The sequence below is a fragment of the Rana temporaria genome, chromosome 3 (assembly GCF_905171775.1).
Source record: "Rana temporaria chromosome 3, aRanTem1.1, whole genome shotgun sequence".
In the NCBI taxonomy this organism is placed as follows: Eukaryota; Metazoa; Chordata; class Amphibia; order Anura; family Ranidae; genus Rana; species Rana temporaria.
Genome location: NC_053491.1, coordinates 95233250 through 95258071, shown reverse-complemented (window position 1 = coordinate 95258071; position 24822 = coordinate 95233250). Strand labels below are relative to the sequence as shown.

At 42.9% G+C, this 24822-nt stretch overlaps 1 protein-coding gene across 1 annotated transcript in view; it reads left to right on the top strand.

The window, feature by feature from the left end:
- Positions 1–24403, top strand: part of LOC120931500 (cholesterol side-chain cleavage enzyme, mitochondrial) — an 87018-nt gene extending 62615 nt beyond the window's left edge. Inside the window, exons 5-9 of the mRNA XM_040343017.1 lie at positions 699–853; positions 18099–18265; positions 18348–18426; positions 18515–18706; positions 24106–24403. Of these exons, the coding sequence (XP_040198951.1) occupies positions 699–853; positions 18099–18265; positions 18348–18426; positions 18515–18706; positions 24106–24222 (710 nt within the window). The 3' untranslated portion in view covers positions 24223–24403. The remainder of the gene's footprint in view (positions 1–698; positions 854–18098; positions 18266–18347; positions 18427–18514; positions 18707–24105) is intronic.
- Positions 24404–24822: the final 419 nt, after the last annotated feature.

The window sequence follows — 24822 nt, the reverse complement described above, 5'->3', positions numbered from 1 at the left end:
TGTGCTGTACCCCTATGTGCTGTGCTCTGATGTGTCCTGTACCCTGATGTGCTGGGCTTTGTACCCTGATGTGCACTGTGCACTCATATGTGCTGTGCCCTGTGCCCTGATGTGCTGTACCTTGATGGTGAGTGGTCAGTGTGTAGTGTAGTGGTCAGTGTGCAGTGTAGTGGTCAGGGTTAATAATGCGTTCGCTGACACCAGTACTGTTTTTGAAGTTTGAAAGTTTGCATGCGGCCCCCCATGGGATATGGAAACTTGTCTTGTGGCCCTCAGGTAATTTGAGTTTGAGACCCCTGGTCTAATGTGATGGGGGGGGGGGGTCCCTGACGTGAAGGGGGGCCACTAATATGATGGTGGCTTCTGACATTAAATGGGGACTCTGATGTCAAGGGGTGACCTCTGATGTCAAGGGGAGCTTCTGATGTGAAGTTAATTTCATCAAGGTGGTTGTCTGCATTGTCCCAGGCTCAGGATTCCTATTGATAACTAACATTTACAACGGAAAAAAGTTTAGAAGCACTGATCTACACACCTTCCTGACACTTTTTAAACATCGAGAGGTGCTTCTGACCTAGCAAGAGTCCTTCAACACAAGTCAAAAATGGGCTTAACTGTACAAAGCAGTAGGCAAGTGCTTTGCATGGAGAATATTGAAAGTTATGTAAATAAACTTGCATATCTGTCTCTTTCTACAGCTGATCTCTGTATACAGGGGATATACAGTTCACTAAGGCAGCGGTCAGATAATACTTATTCTGGAGTTCTTTCTAGTCTGCTTCTTCAGCATCAGCTACCCTTAGAGGACATTAAAGCCAGCATTACAGAGCTGATGGCTGGAGGTGTGGATACGGTAAGTGGTAGAATACTTGTCATGAAGAAAAAATTGTTCACTTCAATTTAGCATTGTTGTAAATCACAAATCTATTTCACACTCAACAATACACGGTGCATTACCATGTGTTGCCTTGCACTGCAAATGGGTGGTTTGTGGTGGTGCATTGGAGTACCATTTACCCTGAATAAGAATACACCAATGTGTATAAGGTGCATTGTCACACGTAGTGGTAACAAGCAATTGTGTAAAGTTACCCTTAAGCCCTGTACACACAATGGGAATATGCTAAAATCTGATGGAATTTTCTGTCAGAATTCCTTTCAAGCTGTCTTCCATCAGTAGATTGCATACACACTGTCAGGCCCCGTACACACGTCCGAGGAACTCGACGTACCAAACACATCGAGTTCCTCGTCGAGTTCAGTGTTGAAGCCGCTGAGGATCTCGGCGGGCCGACTTTCCTCATTGAACAACGAGGAAATAGAGAACATGTTCTCTATTTGGCCCGACGAGTTCCTCGTCGGCTTCCTCGCTGAAAAGTGTACACACGACCGAGTTTCTCGGCAGAATCCAGCTCCGATCGAGTTTCTGGCTGAATTCTCCTGAGAAACTCGGTCGTGTGTACGGTGCCCTCAGACTAAATTCCGATCGTTCTAAACGCGGTGACGTAAAACACTACGACGAGCCGAGAAAAATGAAGTTCAATGCTTCCGAGCATGCGTTGACTTGATTCTGAGCTGTAACAGCACTGGTAAATGGAGTGAACCACAACTGCGGTTACCAAGGATTTCAATGCAATTCTCTATGCGACAACTCAGTACTAGGCCCCAGGCGTCACTCCTCGCAACAGGAGTTTGGGGGATCTATACATCATCTCTGTGTCACATAAAGAAAGGCGTTAAGCTACTAAGCATGGGCGCATTTCTACATGCGACCAAGGCTTAGCGTTTAAAATTATAGTTCAAGGACAATATCCCAAGGCCCCGTACACACCATAGAATCCATCCGCTGAAAAATCTCAGCGGATCGGTTTCAGCGGATAGATTCTATGGTGTGTACATTCCTGCGGATATTTATCCGCGGGAATTTCACGATTCCAGCAGATAAAAATTTGTAGACATGTCTACAAATCTATCCACTTGAATCGATCCCAACGGATTGATCCGCTGGTCTGTACAGACTCACCGGATCAATCCGTCCGAAGGGATCCCCCGCATGCGTCGTAATGATTCGACCCATGCGTGGAATTCCTTATATGACAGCGTTGCGCTCGTTGCCGCGTCATCATCGCGGCGACGGCGCAACACGTCATCGCGAGGGGATTTCGGCACGGATTTCGATCCTATGGTGAGTACACTCCATCGGATCCAAATCCGCTGAAATCCTCGAGAGGATTTATCCGCGGATAAATCCTCTCGTGTGTACTAGGCCCAATACAGCACTACATGCAAGTGATTATCAGTAAGGGACCCCAGGCGTCACTCCTAGCAACAGGAGTTTGGGGGTTCTCTACATCATATCAACCTTAACATGTAGAGATGTATTTATGCCACTAGGGGAGATGCTATGAAATAGCATCAACCCCTAGCATAGAAAAGTTAGAGCGAACATGTTCAACAATTAGGACAAGGCCTATAAGTATTTTATACTTCTGTCAAGCACGTAGTAAATTGTATTTGTAGTAACAACTATTAATTGCATGTGAGAGGCAATATAGCTCAGGTACTTTGAGGGTACATATCGTATTTGGAGTAACAAGTATTAATTGCATATGAGAGGTAATATAGCTCATGTACTTTGAGAGTACATATAGTATTTGTAGTAACAAGTATTAATTGCATATGAGAGGTAATATAGCTCAGGTACTTTGAGAGTACATATGGTAATTAGGAGCTATAGTAATAACTATTAGTTATACATGAGAGGTGAATATAGCTCAGGGTATTTGAGTACAGATATGCCTTTAACATATTGCTTAGCAGACAGTCCTATACACAACAGTATTCTAGATGTTGAGCAGTAGAAGATATGATACGGAACAGCAATTGTATAGCTGGTATATATGTAGCAGGTATTGCTATAGCACTACAAGTAACAGAAATGTAACTTATCCGTTTTGCAGACTTCAGTATAGGTACTAGGGATCCTGTTGTGAAGGATGTTCAATATGGCAGTCTGTGGAGTTATCCCCAGCAATGGCTCCAAGTTGCAGCATCTGTAAATGGTATTCAAAGTAGTAGTTGAGGCTGGAGCATTGTTCCGGCATGGGGAGTAAAGGCATCCATGTCTGTACCGTAGGCCGAGCTATGGCTGACAATAATAGAACACTAGCTGTATCTCCATTGAATGCCTTTATAGGCAGGAGATCAGCTGCAGTGCATTGCACTGAATTCAAACAGGGCGCCGTGATTGGCACACTTCTGCGTTCCACGCTTGAACGCAGAGCGGCGCCGTATGCGTTCCATCATGGAACACATTACGGCGCTGAAAGCGCCTGTATTAGTAAAGGGAACAGGCGTGCGGAGCGCCTGTTACATGAGCATGCGTGGGTTTTTTCTCCGTTGGAGTTCCACACAGACGATCGGAATTTCCCATAGGATTTTTTCCATCAGAAAAAAATAAAACGAGTTATATTTCCAAAGAATCCTATGGGGCCCACCCACGATAGGAATTTCTGATGAAAAAAATCCATCAGACTTTTTTCATCAGAAATTCCTATCGTGTGTACGGGGCATTAGGCTTGATTAACACCTGTGTGTTTTCTGCTAGATAAAATATGTGGGAATACGGTTAACCCCTTAACGCCCGTCGCACGAATATTTACGTCCACAGAATGGCACGTACAGGCAAAAGGACGTATATATACGTCCTTGCCTTCTAGCGGGTGGGGGGTCCGATCGGGACCCCCTCCGCTGCGTGCGGTGGGCGGATTCCCTCGGGGAGCGATCCGGGACGACGGCGCGGCTATTCGTTTATAGCCGCTCCGTCACGATCGCTCCCCGGAACTGAAGAACGGGGAGAGCCGTATGTAAACACGGCTTCCCCGTGCTTCACTGTGGCGGCGTATCGATCGAGTGATCCTTTTTATAAGGGCGACTCGATCGATGACGTCAGTCCTACAGCCACACCCCCCTACAGTTGTAAACACACACTAGGTGAACCCTAACTCCTACAGCGCCCCCTGTGGTTAACTCCCAAACTGCAACTGTCATTTTTACAATAAACAATGCAATTTAAATGATTTTTTTGCTGTGAAAATGACAATGGTTCCAAAAATGTGTCAAAATTGTCCGAAGTGTCTGCCATAATGTCGCAGTCACGAAAAAAATCGCTGATCGCCGCCAATAGTAGTAAAAAATTTTTTTTTATAAAAATGCAATAAAACTATCCCCTATTTTGTAAACGCTATAAATTTTGCGCAAACCAATCGATAAACGCTTATTGCGGGTTTTTTTTACCAAAAATAGGTAGAAGAATACGTATCGGCCTAAACTGAGGAAAAAAAAAATGTTTTATATATGTTTTTGGGGGATATTTATTATAGCAAAAAGTAAAAAATATTGCATTTTTTTCAAAATTGTCGCTCTATTTTTGTTTATAGCGCAAAAAATAAAAACCGCAGAGGTGATCAAATACCACCAAAAGAAAGCTCTATTTTTGGGGAAAAAAGGACTCCAATTTTGTTTGGGAGCTACGTCGCACGACCGCGCAATTGTCTGTTAAAGCGACGCAGTGCCGAATCGCAAAACCTGGCCTGGGCATTTAGCTGCCTAAAGGTCCGGGGCTTAAGTGGTTAATAAGGGTGTAGAACAGCTGATTTCGCGAATTAAAGCTCTATTTCCTTCAATAACCAAGTCATGTGCAAGGTAAAATCCTATGTTGTAATTCTTCTATACCTTACTAGATATTCAAATTGAACACCGCTTTTTTATAGGAAGTGAACATCCTCTACTTCAACCACTTCGGCCCCAGAAGGTTTTACCCCCTTCCTGACCAGGCCATTTATTGCAATACTGCACTTCTTCGCTTTAACTGACAATTGCGCGGTCGTGTGATGCTGTACTCAAATAAAATAGTTGTCTCTTTTTTTTTCTTTCACAAATAGAGCTTTCTTTTGGTGGAATTTGATCACCTCTTTTTTTTTTTTTTTTTTTTTTTGTGCTATAAACAACAACTTTTTTTTTTGAAAGAATTTATTTTTTTACTTTCTGCTATAGTACATATAAAAAAAAACAATTTTTTTTTAATTTAGGCCATGGATCTTCAAACTGCGGCCCTCCAGCTGTGGTGGAACTACTTCCCATGAGGCATTGTAAAAATCTGACATTCACAGACATGACTAGGCATGATGGGAATTGTAGTCCCTGAACAACTGAAGGGCCATAGTTTGAAGACCCCTGATTTAGGCCAATATGTATTTTTCTACATATTTTTGGTATAACAAAAACCCAATAAGCATATATCATTTTTTTTAGTAATAATTTCGAACGTGCTCTAATATTTCACAATGTTTTTAACGTCGTAAAAAATGGTCGTGTGTGGGCAAACCGCACATGCTCAGAAGCAAGTTATGAGACGGGAGCGCTCGTTCTGGTAAAACTAGCATTTGTAATGGAGTAAGCACATTCATCACGCTGTAACAGACTGAAAAGTGCGAATCGTCTTTTACTAACGCAAAATCAGCAAAAGCAGCCCAAAGGGTGGCGCCATCAGAATGGAACTTCCCCTTTATAGTGCCGTCGTACGTGTTGTATGTCACCGCGCTTTGCTAGAGCGCTTTTTTTTTCACGATCGTGTGTAGGTAAGGCCATTTTAAGGATCGGGTTGAAAAAATTTCGTTTTTTCTAGACCATTAAAAATGTTATTTTTTACAACCCGAAAAACAGTCATGTGTACGCGGCATAAGTGACACTCTTTGGGGACCAGTGACACCAATACAGTGATCAGTTCTAAAAAAAATGCACTGATCCCTGTATAAATGACACTGGCAGGGAAGGGGTTAACACTAGGGGGCAATCAAGGGGTTACATGTGTTCCCTGGGAGGTGTTTCTAACTGTGGGGAGGAGTGGATTCACTGGTGGAAAAGGGATCGTGATTCAGCTCAGCTGAAACACGATCTCTCACTTTTCCTCCCTGACAGATCAGCAGTGTGCTTTGTTTACACTGACACACCGCTGCTCTGTCTCTCCTGTGAACTATCGGCGGATCGCAGCTGTCAGACCCGCTGATTGGCTCCTGCTGTATCCAAGCACAGCGGGAGCGGCGCCCCCCTAAACCGTGTGCACAAAAGCACGTACAGGTACCTGATTTTGCACACCCGGGCTGCCCTGCCCCAGTAAATGTACGTGGGGTGGTCTGAAAGCGGTCAATAAATCAACCAGATTGCGCACATATTTCCTGATGAAACACACCAATGCCAAGGAAAAAAAGTAAGATGTCAAAGATGGAAGATTAAAGTGGTTTTAAAGCATTCTATGCAGTAAAGTAAACCTGTGTGCAGCTCGCCCCCCTTATACTTACCTGAGCCCGATCTAGATTCAGTGCTGCTCTCTTCCTCCTCATTGGTTCAGACACAGCAGCATTGTCTTCCACTGTTGTCAATCACAGCCAGTGAGGAGGGAGCCGGGGGGCTAGGCTGAGCCCCGTTCTGTGTCAATGACAAAAGCAAAGTGATTTCTGTGGGGGCACTTAGCAGGGGTTGATGAGCCCAGACAGTCAGCGGGGGACCCAAGAAGAGGAGAATCTGGGCTGCTATCTGCAAAACCATTGCACAGAGCAGGTAAGTATAATATGCTAGTTATTAAAAATAAAATAAAAAATCCTTATTGCCAGCAGTCCCTGTATTATCCTGATAGGGATGGCTCTCCACGCCCCCATTGGGAGAACACAATAGTTCTGTGGGAGGCATTCAATTAGTCAGTGTTGATGGGGAAATCGAGCATTTATTTTTTTCTGCAAACCATAGTTGCTGGAAGGAAAATTGTATGCTCTAGCGGCTAGCAATAATCTTTGTATTCTGCTGGCAGGGGTGGCTCTCCACACCGACCCCACTGGGATAACACAAGAAGGCACTCAGTCAGTGTTTTTTGGTGGGTAATCAAGCAATTTTGTTTTCTGCAACCCGTAGTTGCAGGAAAGAAAATCGTATTTCAAAATAAATGAATTAATAATACAGAGATGAAATTCCTTTAAAAAAACAATGCAAAATTAATGGGCAGTCATACGTATCACAGATTAAATTTTTTTTTGTTCTAAACTCAGGCATAACTGCACCAAGATTTCCTACTTTACAGACATTTTACAATTTAAAATTTCAGGTTTTAAGCTGAAAAAAAAGTTTCTTTCAATATAATGGCATTTACCCAATATGTATTTCCTTGGTTACTATGGAAGCAGGCTAGAGAACAAAAAGCCAAGAAATATGTGTTTTTTTCAGTATTGGTGCTCATGCTGCTTTTCAGTAGGCCAAGCTGCATAATAAGGAAGCATAGTCTGAGATGTGTACGAAAATGTAATTTTATGCCAATATATCCCATATTGCTTTTGTTGTTCAAGGAAATAAGTTCAAATGAGTTGATTCACCAGGCATATGGCAACATAGCAGTGTGGAGATTGTAGATTTCTGGAATCCATGGAGCTAAATGAGGCTGTTTATGTACCGTACGTAAAAGTCGATTAAAAAAAAAACTGGAGCAAAGATGACAAATGCTGTTGTGGCTCACAAATCGGAAATCAATGCACACTGACAATACTGATTGTCAGCATGCATTGAGAACACCACTGGAAACATTGGGCGGTATACATTCGCCACAATGTTGATTTGTGGCAAAACCCTGGTGTGGAAACACTGATCTACAAGGTCTACTTGTCTTGTAGTATAATGCAGCAAAACATTTTACTGAAGAGCCACACCACTGCAAAAAGGTCCAGATACAATTTTATTTGGCAGCAACCAGCTTCTGACAAGGCTGTGCTTATTATTTTACTGGAAAAAAGATGATGAAGAAGATGCTCTTAGACCCCTGAAATACGTTGGCTGGTTTTCAAATTATCCCCCTGACTTTTATCGGAATAAGGGGCTACTTGGACCTCTTAGCAGTGGTGTGGCCAGTGGCGTATCTAGGGTATGGCAGCCATGGGCGCCATATGAAGGGGGCGCTGTTGAGTGGCTGGGCAGCAAGGCACTTACCAGGGTCTGAGGGTCTCTTCTTCCCTCCTCCCGAGCATAGGCAGGATCTCCTTTTCAGCACCTTTTGCATTCCTTGCTGCATTCAGCCACAGCCCTCCCCTGTTCTCCCAGGCTCTCCCATTCCATCTGGTCGGATTGGCAGCGCACAAAAAAGGAGGAGCATCAGTTTCTTCCTCTCCTCTGTGAAAACTGAGGTCTTAAGTGATGAAGATTTCATCACTTCCAGTATTGGTTCTGCATTTACCTGGCCTTGGAGGTCAGAGGAGGGATCAGGGGTCTAATAAACCCCAGATTTATCCATAAAGAGGAAATGTCACTACCCAAGGGATGATAATTATCACTAGTTTTGTCAGCTGTTTTTTTTGTTAAGGTTATCTGAAAGATGGGTTTCAAATGTTTTGACAGGGGCGCAGTTTCTGTGCTTGCCATAGGCGCTATTTTCACTAGATACGCCTCTGGGTGTGGCACTTTTTTTATTTTATTTTTTAGCCATAATTTTGTGACATCACTGGAAAATGGCAGATAAAATCCTATTGGTGTCGAAATGTAGTCATGGTTAAGTGCATTATCTTTTTTTTGGATCTGTACTCAGATTATGTGTCACATTCTGGAGTTTAACAAAAAGGAATACAAAGAGTTTCTTTTGAGGGATAAAGTTGGCAAGATACAGACCATCTACTGTAGATGTCAACTTAACCCCCAGATAAGTTAGCTCTCCTCTCACCCATGTGTATGAATATTGTTTTTGCAACGCAAGTTCTTCTTTTTTCTCCACTCCTATATTTAGAATTTCTGTTTTTATAGGATTTATTTTGAAGTTCGAAAGTTCTCCGTACTTTTTTATTTCCTTAGCTATATTTGGCAGGGTCACCCTTGGGTTATTTATAAACATTAAGATATTGTCGGCATATGCCGCTATTTTGTGTTTTTCTTCGCCTATTCTTGCCCCCTCTATTTTTGGATTATTTGTCAGAGTTGCCAAAAAAGGTTCCAGCGTTAGTACATATAGAAGTGGCGAGAGCGGGCACCCTTGTCTAGTCCCATTATACATTTCAAAGGGAGATGACAGTTTACCATTAAGCTTGACCATTGCCATTGGGCTACTGTACACATTTTGTATCCAGTGTCTAATTTTAGGTCCCATCCCCAGATGTTGGAGCGTATCCATCATAAATCCCCAGTCTACCCTGTCAAATGCTTTCTCTGCATCTATTGACAGGAGTAAGACTGGGGATTTTACGCTCTTGTTTTCCTGCAGTAGTAATATAGTTTTTAGACTGTTATCCCTACCTTCTCTTCCGGGTATAAACCTGGTCTGGTCTGGATCAACCCAATCTGGCATTAGGTCCTTAAGTCGAGTGGCTAGAATTTTTGCGTATAGTTTTGTGTCAACATTTAGTAATGCTATAGGCCTATAACTAGAACATAATGTCTTATCTTTCACAGGTTTTGGTATTATAGTGATGTGGGCCAATAAAGATTTGTGTCGCATTTCCTCTTTTTCCCCTATTTGGTTAAAGTAATCACATAGTCTCGGGATCAGTTGGCTCTGACATTTTTTATAATATTTGATGGTGAACCCATCTGGTCCGGGACTTTTTCCAGTAGGTGTTCTTTTAATGCTCTTATAATTTCTTCCTGTGTAATCCCTGCTTCCAAAGCTGTCAGGCGTTCTTCGTGTATTTTTGGTAATTTTGCATTCTTTAAATATTCTTATGTTTTTTCTTTCCTCTTCTCTTTCCCCTTATATGTATCTTCCTTTCTAATTGCGTATAATGTACTATAGTATGTTTGGAATACTGTTGCAATATCAGCTGTTTTATTCACCATTTCTCCTCTTCCATTCTTTATCTTCTCTATATAGTTTAGTGACTTATTGCGCCTTAACATTTTTGCAAAGTATTTTCCAGGCTTGTTTCCTCCTTTGTATCTGTCCTTTCTGATTTTGTTGAACTCCTTTCTTGTTTCCTGCTCCATTAGATCTTTCAATGATTCCCTTTTTAGTATTAAGGCACGTTGGGTTTCCTTTTCAACATTTCTCTTATGTCTTTGTTCCAAGTCATATATTTATTTTAAGATTTTTCGCATATTAGTTTCTCTTTCTTTCTTTTTTTCTGGCCCCCAATAGCTATCAATTGGCCCCTTATAACGGCCTTGTGCGCTTCCCAAATAATTGCTTTACTCAATTCTGGTGCATCATTGGTCAGGAAATACTGGTCAATTTCTGTTTCTATTATCTTCTCTACTTCTTGATCTTCAATTATATCTTTGTTTATTCTCCAGGCTTCTCTCCCTATGATTTCCCTTTTTAATTTTAACTTCATTGTCACTGGGGCATGATCTGATATTGTGGCTATTTCTATTGATGTTTCCTTTACTACCTCCAATGCGCTATGTTCGATCAGTATGTAGTCCAGTCTGGAGTACATTCCGTGTATCGTTGAGTGGTATGTAAAGTCTTTTATACTAGGATGCTGAATCCTCCAGACGTCTACTAATTGATGTTCAAATAGTTTTCCTTTTTTTCTTATTAATACTTCTTTTTTTATCTACAGCCCCAGAAGTGGAATCTACTTTGCTGTCCAGAGTAAAGTTTAAATCTCCAGCCAATATTAAGTAGCCTTTTTTAAATTCACCTAGTTCCTTTAAGATCTCTAGCAAATATTTTTTAGGATGCTAATTGGGACAGTATACATTTGCCAAGGTGTATTTTATGCCTGATATAGTTCCTCTCAGGAACAGGAATCTGCCTATCCTTTATCGAATCCATTCTTTTTTCTTTTCCGCTTTTCTTCCCTTCTTCCATTTGTACAGGGATGAAGAAACCCCAGGCCCCGTTTTGCACCGGGGGTCTCTCCCGCCCCACAACTCTGGGGACAGCAGATTGACCGGAAATTCTCTGCTTTTCTTCTCTTTTGGACAAACCATTTTTCTTCTTCCCCATTATTCCCCCCTATATCCTAATGAAAGTCTAGGTCTCCCACCCCTTTTATCTATTTCTATTCTATTCTCCCTACCTCCTGCCCCCGTTACTCCTCTTAAAAAAAAGAAAAAACACTTTTACTTTTCCCACATTATGTCTTCCTCCTGGGGACCAAGTGCCATGGTTCCTCGTCCTGCGTTTCCTCTTCTTGTCTCATATTTCTTCCCCTTAAAGCCTCTGGCACTGGGATTTCCAATTTTCCACAGAACTCCTGAACTTCTTCCACAAACCTGAGTTTTACTGTATGTCCATTTTTCTTACCAATCAGGCATGCAGGGAACCCCCAATTATATGGAATCTCATGTTCTTTTAGGGTTTTCAACAGAGGTTTTAGCGTTCACCTTCTTCCTAAAGTGTCTTTGCGATAAATCCGGGAAGATTTGTAATAGTTTTTTTCATACTTTAATGGGGGCTTCCCCTTCATATTTCTCCATACTTGATTTTTTTCCTCTAGTTTCTCGAACCTTACTATTATGTCCCGTGGACTTTCTACTGGGATTCCCATGGGTCTCCTTAATCTATAGGCTCCTTCTATTTTTATAGCGTTTGTTTCTGAATTTCCCAATAGTGGGTTAAATATTTTCTCCATTATTTCTACCAGATCTTCTCTCTGGGAATTTTCAGGGAGTCCTCTTATTCGCAGGTTCTTTCTCCTATTCTTATTTTCTTGTTCTTCCATTCTATATGCTTGTTCTCGCTGTTCTGTTCTTAAAGATCTTATTTCTCCTTTTAGCTCCTTTATTGTAGTTGTATGTATGTCTACTTTATTTTCAACTTTTTCCACTCTCGTAAGTACCGTATTTATTGGGGTATATCGCACCCCTAAAGTTGCAGCGGATTCCTGTGGAAAAAAGTTTTTTGTACTTACAGTTTTGGTGTCTTGTGCGGCGTCCATCGGCGGCCTCGTCGGGTCCGGCGTCCGTCTGCGGCTTCGGGTGTCCTCTTCGTCGGGTCCGGCGTCCTTCTGCGGCGTCCTCCCCGCTCGTTTCCCGCGCCGAGTTTGAATACTGCGCCAACATATACAGAGCGCAGTACACTCGTGTATTGTCGGGCAGGCTCGGCAACTCTCGCGCTGACGTCCTGTACGTCCAGGACGTGAGCGCGGAAGGAGCCGAGACTGCCCGACTATACCCGAGTGTACTGCGCTCGGTATATGTCGTTGCAGTATTCAAACTCGGCGCGGGACAGCAGGTATCGGTGTATACCGCGCACTCACGATTTTGCCGTATACGCCGATAAATACGGTAAATGTCCCACATCGTTATGAAATATGGCTATTTCTTTTTTTAGCGAGCTTTCTAGACTCTTCAATGATATCTCCAGAACCTTTAAATATCTTTTCCATATCATATTTTGTTGGGAGTTGGCCTTTTCTATGTTGTAAACAACAAAAACAAGTTTGGCGCCAATGACAGGAGAGGTTGTTATGGGAATAAAAAATAATAAAAAATGGGAAAATTAGTCAATAATAGGCTACAATTCATAGAAGATTCTGCCAGGCATTTATGAGCAGTTGTATGGTAATATATTTTCACTTGTATATATGTTTATATTTCTAAAATACCTTTATACCTTTTCACAATATTTGAATTCATGTTATTTGATATGCATATGTACATCAGTGTATTTTGATTTAGCGCTGCTCCATTTTACAAGCTTATGTAATGGCACAATGATTTTTAACTTCATGCATTCTATCTGTCTTCTGTGTGCAGCAGCCCCCCCTCCCACTAATACTTACCTGAGCCCTCTCTCTTGATCCAGCAATGTCCACGAGAACTTTGGCTCTCTGGGGACCCACACTCCTGATTGGCTTTTGGCAGCAGCGGGAGCCAATTAGGAAACGGAGGGGCAGGGCCAATCTGCGGCTCCATATCTGAGTGGACACACAGAACAGCATCTCGGCTTGGGTGTCCCTATAACATGCTTTGAGGGTACTCAGCAGAAGGGAGGGCCAGGAGCGCCAAGCAGGGCACCCGAGATAAGGAGAATCCGGGTTGCTCTGAGCAAAATTATTGCACAGAGCAGCTAAGTATAACATGTTTGTTATTTTAGAAAGAAAGTGAAAAAAATAAGCATTAGTATTACTTAACCACTTAAGCCCCGGACCAATATGCTGCCTAAAGACCCAAGGGGTTTTTACAGTTCGGGACTGCGTCGCTTTAACAGACAATTGCGCGGTCGTGCGACGTGGCTCCCAAACAAAATTGGCGTCCTTTTTTTCCCCACAAATAGAGCTTTCTTTTGGTGGTATTTGATCACCTCTGCGGTTTTAATTTTTTGCGCTATAAACAAAAATAGAGCGACAATTTTGAAAAAAATGCAATATTTTTTACGTTTTGCTATAATAAATATCCCCCAAAAACATATATATAAAAAAAAAAAATTTTCCTCAGTTTAGGCCGATACGTATTCTTCTACCTATTTTTGGTAAAAAAATCGCAATAATCGTTTATCGGTTGGTTTGCGCAAAATTTATAGCGTTTACAAAATAGGGGAGAGTTTTATTGCTTTTTTATTTTTTTTACTACTAATGGCGGCGATCAGCGATTTTTTTCGTGACTGCGACATTATGGCGGACACTTCGGACAATTTTGACACATTTTTGGGACCATTGTCATTTTCACAGCAAAAAATGCATTTAAATTGCATTCTTTATTGTGAAAATTACAGTTGCAGTTTGGGAGTTAAACACAGGGGGCGCTGTAACATTTAGGGTTCACTTTGTGTGTGTTTACAACTGTAGGGGGGTGTGGCTGTAGGACTGACATCATCGATCGAGTCTCCCTAATAAAAGGGATCACTCGATCGATGCGCCGCCACAGTGAAGCACGGGGAAGCCGTGTTTACATACGGCTCTCCCCGTTCTTCAGCTCCAGGGAGCGATCGCGACGGGGCGGCTATAAACGAATAGCCGTGCCGTCGTCCCGGATCGCTCCCAGAGGCTTACCGACCGCCGCATGTACCGGGGGGGGTCCCGATCGGACCCCCGACCCACGTCAAGCAGAGGACGTACAGGTACGTGCATGTGCCTGTCCGTGCCATTCTGCTGACGTGTATTTACATGAGGCGGTCCTTAAGTGGTTAAAGGGTCACTAAAGGAATTTTTTTTTTTTAGCTAAATAGCTTCCTTTACCTTACTGCAGTCCTGGTTTCATGTTCTCATTGCTCGTTTTTGCTCTGATGTTGCTGTAATTCTGCTCTGTTCTGGACACTTCCTGGTTGTCTGGCTCCTGATGAAAAAAGTCATGGGAGATTTTAGTTTCGTTTTCCTAGCTATGACTCTCTATGGCACTGTCCAGCACAGAGGCATAAAATAACATGCAAAGACTAAACTAGTTTTAGTTTTGTTTTTGCATCTAAGAGGCACATTATATGATTGATTTTTATCTATTTTTAATCGTTTTTAAAAGGAATCGGTTAACTATTATTTCTCTATACCCTGTAAACAGTCATTTCAGCAAAAAATTTGTTTTCCTTTAGTGATCTTTAACCGCTTAAGGACCAGCTGCCACAGCTGTACTGCGGCAGGTTGGGTCCCCTGCATGAATCGCCATCATGGTACGACGGCCGCTTTAAGAACTCTAGGGGGTTGGTGCCCGCGGCGTGACGACGCCTGTGCTCCCTAGCCACGATGTCCGCCAGGCACCCTCAATTGCTCTTCCTGAGAGAGACAGAACGGAGGTCTGTCAATGTAAACAGACAGATCTCTGTTCTGTCAAGAGAGAGGAGACAGATCTGTTGTTCCTACTGATTAGGAACAGCGAACGGTCTCCTCCTTCAGGCAGTGCAATACCCCCACAGTTAGAAACACTCCCTAGGACACACATTTAACCTCTTGACCGCCCCCTAGTGTTAATCCCTTCCCTGATAATGACATTTATACAGTAATCAGTGTTTTTTTTAGCTTTGATCGTTGTATGAATGTCAATGGCCCCAAAAAAGTGTCAAAAGCGTCTGATCTGTCCGCCGCAATGTCGTAGTCTCGCTAAAAAACGCTGATCGCCACCATTACTAGTTAAAAAAATATAATAAAAATGTAATAAATCTATCCCTTATTTTGTATAGTAATATATGCTTTTTGCGATTTTTATTTTTACCAAAAATATGTAGAAGAAAAAAAAGAGAAACAAATAAATATATATCTATATATACAGTATAGATATAGATATATATATATATCGATAGATAGGTATTGTGATACATTTGCCTATATGTCTCAGTTTACTGCTCCCTGCTAGCCATATGGGTAGAGGTAGAAAGGAATTTCATGTGTGATTCATTCCTCTGACAGGTTATTGACGTGCTAATGTCCCCTCACTATTCTAAACGTTAATTGATCTATTGTGTTGTGTGAAGAAGATCTGTGTTTACCCTTAAAAGATGTGTATTGTATCATCAGGCTAAATGATTAGAGAAGTAGTAGGTTAATTATTCTGATTGCTTCAGTGTATTAATTAACTCCACTGATGTCTTTATCTAAAGAAACGTGTCTGCATGGTCGGCTCCGACTTGTCTCCTATAATCTGTATGGGAAACCCCACTGTGTGAGGGGGGCGTTCCTAACAGGCTGTAACCACATATAAGCTGAGTTTTTGTGTCATTAAAGTGTCTTGTTCTAGCAGTAAGCTTGGCATGTGTGGCTTTCTGGGCGATTCCAGGGATATCCCTCCTCGTGGAATATTGGGGTGATTTTCGTTATGGGAAGAAGGGAACGTTGACGGGGATATCATACCGATACCGTCACAAATTGGTGGCAGCAGTGGGATCTTCCCTTCTACTCTCCCTTACACCAGGATTCCAAGCAGACACTGGGAACAGTGAATGGAAGGCTGCTACACCCTGCTTAAAAGAAATACACTGAAAGAACTACTGGAAGTTCGTGGAAGGATTGCTAGCAACAAAACCAAGCGGGTCATCATAGCAGAATTAATGGAGCTAGACCAGGAGAACGTGATTGCAGCAACGCCAGCAGTACAAGAGATGGAGACACCAGTGATTCAGGAGGAGGAGTCACCAACCAACAAGCTAATGAGAGAGAAGCTAGCGTGGTTCGGCCCGAACCCAACGCCGGATGTGGTGCTGAGAGTGATGGAGCTACAGGAGGCTAAAGAAATAAGAGACAAACAAATAAGAGATGCAGAACTACAGGAGGCTAAACAAATAAGAGACACAGAGCTACAGTTAAAACTGGCAGCAGTCCAACAAGCAGCCGCACCTTCTCCGAACAGTGAGTACAGCACAGCAGATGCAAGGAAGATTCCGTTTAGCGCTTTTAAAGCTTTTGATGATGAAGGACCACGTGGAGAGCCTGCAGGACATGAGCAAGCAGGAGCTGATCCGTGAGTACATAGAGCTGGAGGAATGCATAAGCCGCATGGAGGAGGAGAACAACCACCTGAGGTCACAGCAGGCTGACCCCCCCAGGCTCCATGAACTGGAGATGGAGCTGGAGAAGCTCCAAGAGGAGAACCGGCGGCTGCGGAGGGAGCAGGGGGTGGCTGATCTTATGGGGCTCTGATTCCCCTCCCCCCCGAACTCTGAGCACCAGTGCTACAGCATTTCAACAAATATAACTTTTTCTTTTTATGAATCTCCTGTGATTGTCACTTCAGAGCCATAACCTGCCCCCTCCCATAGCGGGACACCTAGACGGCGGCGCACAGACCCATTCGCTGTCTTCACACTGACTTCTGGTGACTTTTCAGATCACACACAGACTTGGACTGACCGGCGTGTGATCTGACGACCCGGTGACATACCTGAGTCTGAAGCAGTTGTCAAGGGAGTTAACCTCGGACTAAAAGCTCTGAACCCGTCAACCCTACTGGACCAGGGAAGGTCCAACCGGGTTTCCGGAGCAGGGAGCAAAAGGGGGGCCATTGTGATACATTTGCCTATATGTCTCAGTTTACTGCTCCCTGCTAGCCATATGGGTAGAGGTAGAAAGGAATTTCATGTGTGATTCATTCCTCTGACAGGTTATTGACGTGCTAATGTCCCCTCACTATTCTAAACGTTAATTGATCTATTGTGTTGTGTGAAGAAGATCTGTGTTTACCCTTAAAAGATGTGTATTGTATCATCAGGCTAAATGATTAGAGAAGTAGTAGGTTAATTATTCTGATTGCTTCAGTGTATTAATTAACTCCACTAATGTCTTTATCTAAAGAAACGTGTCTGCATGGTCGGCTCCGACTTGTCTCCTATAATCTGTATGGGAAACCCCACTGTGTGAGGGGGGCGTTCCTAACAGGCTGTAACCACATATAAGCTGAGTTTTTGTGTCATTAAAGTGTCTTGTTCTAGCAGTAAGCTTGGCATGTGTGGCTTTCTGGGCGATTCCAGGGATATCCCTCCTCGTGGAATATTGGGGTGATTTTCGTTATGGGAAGAAGGGAACGTTGACGGGGATATCATACCGATACCGTCACAGATATGTATGTATAGATATAGATATCTATAAATATGTATATAAATATATATATATATCGGCCTAAACTGAGGAAGAAATTCTTGTTTTGTTCTTTAAAAAAAATTAGGGATATTTATTAAAGTCAAAAATATATATATTTTTTTTTCAAAAGTCAAATTCAAAGTATTTTTTTGTTTATAGCACAAAAAATAAAAACCACAGAGGTGATCAAATACCATGAAAAGAAAGCTCTATTTGTGGGAAAAAAAGGACATACATTTTGTTTGGGTGCAATGTCGCACAACCGCGCAATTGTCAATTAAAGTGACGCAGTGCCGTATCGCAAAAAAATGGCCTGTCATTAAGGGGGCAAATCCTTCCGGTCCTTAAGTGGTTAAAGTATTCTTATGTCTAAATGTCTACTGTCTGATGTCTAAAGTTTCTGTATATACTATAGTCTAGTATGACTGCAGTCTGACAGTTTTTTCGTAGCATTACCTACAATTAATATTATTGGCAGCCCTTTGGTGATTTTAGGGGCAGCACTTGAAGCTTCCTATATCTAGTAAATTGACAACTACTGTTCAAAATACAAGTGAAATGATTTGCCTTATTTTAAAAAGAGCTAACTGTTAGTAAATAATTTAGCATTTTTTTTACATCTCATCACAGACCTCAATGACTCTCCAATGGGCTATGTATGAGCTGGCCCGTGCCCCTAGTGTGCAGGAGAAGCTCAGGTCAGAAATTAAAGCTGCCAGAAAGGCTGCTGGAAATGACCTTAATGCATTGTTGAAAATAATTCCATTGCTCAAAGCAGCTTTGAAAGAAACGCTCAGGTAAGACAGAGGGCATTTCCATTTTGTTTTGAGTCACACATATGGAAACAAACCTGCTGACCTTTATATTTTTTTATTGCAGGTTGCATCCTGTGGCCATCTCATTGCAGCGATACACGCAACGTGATACAGTTATCAGAAACTACATGATTCCTCGTGGGGTAAGGAGGAATAAAGCAGCTTAAACTCTAAAAAAGTTTATCTCCACGTGCTACCATTTTACTTAAAAGCTTTACTTTTGAATTTCAGACCCTGGTACAAGTTGGACTGTATGCCATGGGTCGAAATCCAGATATATTTCCTTCCCCGGAGAAGTTCTTCCCAGAGCGCTGGTTGGGGGGAGAATCAACACACTTTCGGAATCTTGGCTTTGGATTTGGACCTCGACAATGTCTTGGGCGAAGAATAGCAGAAATGGAGATGCACCTTTTTTTGATTCATGTATGTATAAAGAATTATTCTGGTCAGTACAAGAATGCTACAAACATAACAGAAAAAGAAAGCGATGATTTGCAGCACGAAGAAATGCCTGCTCAGTATTCCCTTTTTATTCATAGATCAAAATGAGCTCTATTGCTTTGCATTGAATCAGCAAAGTGTGCCCATTAGGGTACAGATGTGTCTGTGAATGCTGTCCGTTATCTGGTGAGGCTGAAGAGGGGACGACAGATTATATAGTATACGCAAGAAAACTGCAGAGTATAAAACATACAGCAGAATATATACTGCATCATGCAGGTCCGAACTGGCTATAGGGTACAGTGGGCTGGGACCCAAGGCAGCTGGACTTTTTCTTGAGCCCGCACCACTCACATGGTCAGGGGGACCTGGAGGAGACACCAGACCAGAGAGAAAGTGAGTATGGCTTCCGTGATCCTGGATAGGAGCAGCCGCGAGGTTGCTGCATATAGAATGCTCAATTCTCTTCTCCTTCCCACAGGCATTCAAAGGCTTTAGGAGGAAAATGGAGAGATTAATTATTCTATATGCAGCCGTTCCTCCTATCCAGCTTCTTTCTGCTGCCCCAAGTATACTATCAGGCAGCCCCCCCTTGCGTGCTCTCAAGTCCCCCCCCTTGTGCATCCATGTTGTGTAATGAAACCCAGCAGTGTTGCCAACCGTCCGTATTTTTACGGACAGTCCGTAAAAACTGACACTTTGTTCCCCCGTTTCGTAAATGTTCGTAGTTGCGGGAATGTGCCAGTAAAAAAAGCCGATATCGTTTCGGCTTGGAACTGCGCATGGAGATTGGAGGCAGGGGGTGATTGGACGCAGGGGGTGATGGTGGCTGCGATGGCACCGCAGAGGGGGATGGAGGCAGGGGCAATGGAGGCAGGGGGAGATTGGAGGAAGGGGGTGTAAGTGGCAGGGGGTGATTAGAGGCACGGGGTGTTGGTGGCACCGCAGAGGGGGATGGTGGCACCGCAGAGGGTGGGGGGATGGAGACAGGGGTTGTTGGTGGCACTGCAGAGGGGGGTGGAGGCAGGGGACGATGGCGGCAGGGGGTGATTGGAGACAGGGGGCCTGGGGGAGATTGGAGGCAGGGGGTGTTAGTGGCAGGGGGTGATTGGAGGCAGGGGGTGATTGGAGGAACCGCAGAGGGGGGTGGTGGCATCGCAGAGGGTGGGGATGGAGACAAGGGGTTGTTGGTGGCACCGCAGAGGGGGATGGAGGCAGGGGGTGATTGGAGGCAGGGGGCCTGGGGGAGATTGGAGGCAGGGGGAGATTGTGGCACCACAGAGGGGGGTGAAGGCAGGGGGTGTTGGTGGCAGAGGGGGGTGGAGGCAGGGGGTGTTGGTGGCAGAGGGGGATGGAGGCAGGGGGTGATGTGACTAAATAATTTGCTCTTATTATATCGAAAATAACAAAAATATGTTTTTTTACCTAAATATTTACCTTAAATCACGTTGCTATTTGCCTAGCGTACTTGTTTGTAGCCTAAATACTGAAATGTGCACCTAAAATTTTAATTCAGTAACTTTTGTGAAATGCCAGTAAAAACGTGGCTGTGCCAGTAAATTTCGGGTGTCGTGCCAGTAAATTTCAATCTGGTAGGTTGGCAACACTGAAACCCAGTAGGACCAAAGAGTAGTCTTCTGTATCATGTGGCGTTCTGGTCTCAATGATGCATTAATGAGAGATAAAGTAGAGAGGGAGATGGAGTATTCTTCCTTGATGAGACAGAGCTTGGACAGTCCATTTTTATGTTATACTAACCTGCTCTCTGAAATAGTATTGCACAGAGTGGCCTGAACCTCCTCTTCTGGGGTCCTCCAGTGGTGCTCTTTGCTCCTCTTCTGTGTCTGCCCCCATAGCAAGCCATTTGTGTAAATGTGAGGGCATGCTCCAAAGCCAGGCTGTGTGCATCCCTAGACACACACAGCGTGGCTTGGCCCTGCCCCTGCTCTCCGCTTACAGGATTTGATTGACAGCAGTAGGAGCCAATATAGAGGAGAGATCAGATGCAGCTAGACACAGCGACTCTGGTAAGTGTTTAGGGAAGGAGATCCACAGCAAATGCTAAAACTTTTTTTTTACCTTAAAGCGGAGTTCCGGCCACAATTTCACTTTTTAAATATAAATATCCCTGTAATACACAAGCTTAATGTATTCTAGTAAAGTTAGTCTGTAAACTAAGGTCCGTTTTTTTAGGTTTTTACAGCATTTAGACACTTTATAAAATAGAAATTGACTGGGGCCATCTTAAGTGTGGGCATCATGACTTCCTGGATTTCAGCCTTGCAGATCTCGCACATGCTCAGTGCTGCACAAGCAGTGTAATAGGTTTCAGATCAGGTTTCAGCACCTGTACTGTCCAAGTCACATGATTCTTCGAGACTGGGAAGTGCACAGACTCCTGGAAAGTTACACCCACTACATTCCCAGGAGTCTGTGCGGTGTAGGTTAAGCACCTAGGTGCAGGAAGAGGGAAGATTAACTATTCTGCCTTTGAAGGCATCTAAAAAAAAATGTTTTCTTAAAGGACTAATGAATTTTTTTTAAAACTACTGATGTAATGTTATATTTATGGGTGGAACTCCACTTTAATGTAGGGAATGTATTAAGTAAAAAACATTTACATTTTAGAACCTCTTTAACCTCCCTGGCGGTATGATTATGTCAGATTTTAGGTGTTGAAAGCGGTACCATTATTTTGCAAGGAAATTTGGCGTTTTACATTGTAGGCCTGTAATTCTTAGGAATAACTCACTTAAATCTGTCCAAACAAGAGTCTAGTAGACATCTCGGGTATGATAAAGTTTGAAAAACAAAATCATAAATTATAATATAATAAATAACTATAAATAATTATAACAAATAATAATGTAATTATAATACAAATGATTCAATAATGTAATCAAATCAAAAACACTGAAATTTGCTCAGTTACAGAATTGTCGCTGTCATTACTTTTATTGTTTGATTATGAATTTCCCCACAAATCGCTATCGCTCAATTCTGCAAGTGATTCTAATTTATTATCGCTGTTTTCTAGCTGCTCTAAAACCACTTTTGACATAAAGGGACACTTTTTGGTTGCTATGGACAATCTCCAGTTTCCAGGCAGAAAGAACAGCATTTATAATATAAAGTGCATGTAGGACACTGGACAGACCACTAGGGACAAAGTGGGTGTGCATTTATTTCATACAGTACTGTAATCTATAAGTATTGTGTGTATTTCCTTTTTTGAATTTGTCGCCAATCTCCGCCCTCGCGTGTCGTAACGTCGCAGGGAACGGAGCTCGGCGGCACTCGGGAAATGTGTGAATCAAGCGAGGAGACACATCTCGATCACACAGCGGGGAGGCATCTCAGGATCCAGGGACAAGGTAAGTAACCTCTGCCTGTGGACACTGCGAGGCGATCCCGAGTCTGGCTCAGGGTTACCGCTGTTGGTGCTGAAATTCCACCCAGAGCCTGACTCGGGAATACCGCTCAGGGGTTAAGAGGAAGTAAATTTTCCCCTATTCTTTGTACCTATAGGTAAGCCTATAAAAAGGCTTGCCTATAGGCACTGTAAATATCTCCTAAACTTTCACCACTTAGGAGATATTTACTCTATACTGCGCTGATGACGTAATCGGCGCATGCGCTCTGAAGGAACAGCCGCCATGCTGCTTCTTCAAAGCTGTGTGCCGTGACTGGCGGCTCCCATATGCCTGCGCGGAAGTGATGTCTTGCGACTCCGGCAAGTCACACAGCTGGTCTGCAGACCCAGAAGGAAGATGGGCAAAGATGAATGTGGCCTCCAGCGGGGACGACAAAGGCTTTGTTTGCAGGTAAGTAGCACATTATGCCTTAACTTTGCAGGTAAGAAAAAAGAAGAAAATAAAAAACTGAGTTTACTTTTTCTCCTCTATTCACTTCCACTATTCTTGAGTTATTACCTTTTAGATATTCCATAAACAGAAACATTGTAAGTTTCTCCCCCTTGAGCCCCGCGTTGCCCGCCAGAGTTCATCCGCCTTCGGTGCTTGTTGCACGCCTACTGTCAATTGTAAATACAGGAACGCTCCTTCTGTATTTGCAAGTGGCAGTGCTCCTCTCCCGGTGGCAGCTCAGATCTCTCAGGTACACACACCAATCGCTGAGAGAGCAGAAGAGGAGGGGGGCGGGGAATCTGCACAAGGGAAGCTGCTTCAGAAAAGAAACATGCAGGCTGCACGGACATCGGACATGCTCTCTGTGAGTATGATTTGTGACAGAGGAAAAGTGTGTACTGGACTCAGGAATGGGGTGGGAAGAGAGACTTATTCTTGGAAGGAAGAGGGGAGTGGAACTCGGTACTGGGATGGGGGGGGGGGGTATTAGGAGAGCTCTGGACTGGAATGGTGGGTGGGAGGAGAGCCTTGTACTTGAGGAAGGTAGGGGGGTTAGAACTCTGTACTGCACTCTGTACATAGCGTACCGCTCAACCCTGCAATCCGTACGTAGCGCACCTTTTAACTATGTACTCTGTATGTAAAAACCTTTTTAACTATGCATTCTGTATGTAGTGTTCCCCTCAACCCTGCACTCTGTACATACAGTAGGGCACCCCTCAATCTTAGTGCAGTTTGGCCACACCCACAATTTCATGCAGAGGTAATGATGTATAGTAACCTCTAGCAACCAATCAATGAGCAATAATGATTTGCAGTAATCTCTAGAAATCAATCAGTGAAAGATACCGGTAATGATGTGTTGTAACTTCTAGCAACCAACCAGCAAGCAGAATTGATGTGCTGTAACCTCTAGCAACTAATTATTGAGCGGTAATGATGTACTATAACCTCTAGGAAGCAGTCAATGGGTGGTAATGATATGTTTTAACCCCTGGCAGCCAATTGCAATGATCTCATCTGCTGCAGAAAAATCATTATGAGTCTAGCTGCTAATTACTGTATGTATCGTGGAGGGGGGGGGGGTCCAAATTTTTTTTTGCCCAGGGTCCAAGTGTTTTGTGCAGCTAACCTACTCGCCTATATCTTTACTTTTAATGGAATTGTCTGTATGGGAAGCACGGTCAATAACAGAAGCTATAAGGGGAAGATTGAGGTCAATTAGCAATAGCAACATAGGGAGATTAGCAGAGAGTAAGATAAACAGAGTTGTATACTTACTTGCTGGCATGGGCAGAGAGGCACAAGGCGTGTGGCAGTGATAGGTAATACCTGAGCTTTCACTGGTGCTTTAATAGGAGCCACAGGAAGGAAGGACAGAACACTTAGTAGGCACCAGTGGACCCACTACCCACTACCCAAAGCACATCTTTAAAGTGCCCTAAAAAGGATAAAAGTAATGACTCTTTTAACACTGCTTAGATTGTGAGTGAACTTATTTCTCTTATTTTTCAGATTCTTGAGCACTTTAGGATTGAAACAAACCGTATGACTGAGGTGGGAACAACCTTTAAACTCATTCTTTTCCCATCCAAACCAATACACTTAACTCTACGGCCTCTGGATCACTGAAATACTGCAACATGCATCAAGACTGGATAGCCATAACCACTAATGATGGAACAGATACATACAGTATATTCCACTACAGGAGATGTATGTGGTCAATGAAATATGACCCATATGATGCAAAAATGTATATAATCCTAGACTATCAAAACCAGTATGCACATATTTTTTTTTTTTAACAACAGTGTAAAAAATATTGTATTCTGATAATTGTATGTGGTTAATAAAAATATTTTATATATGAATTTCATTTTTATCCCATGTTTCTGTTTAAAAGAAATGACAATGACAGTGGAACACTCACAGTAGGGATGAGCCGAACATCCCCCGGTACACCCCCCAGAACATGCGAACAGGCAAAAAGTTTGAGCGAACATGCGAACCCTATTAAAGTCTATAGGATGCAAACATGGAAAATCAAAAGGCTAATTTTAAAGGCTTATATGCAAGTTATTGCCATAAAAAGTGTATGGATTTAACAATGCAATTTTTTTTTTTTTAAAACAACAGTTTTTCAGGAGCAGCAATTTTAATAATGCTTAGACCCCATTCACACCTGAGCGTTTTTTATGGTTAAAGCCTGAAGCTACAAAACGCTGGAGG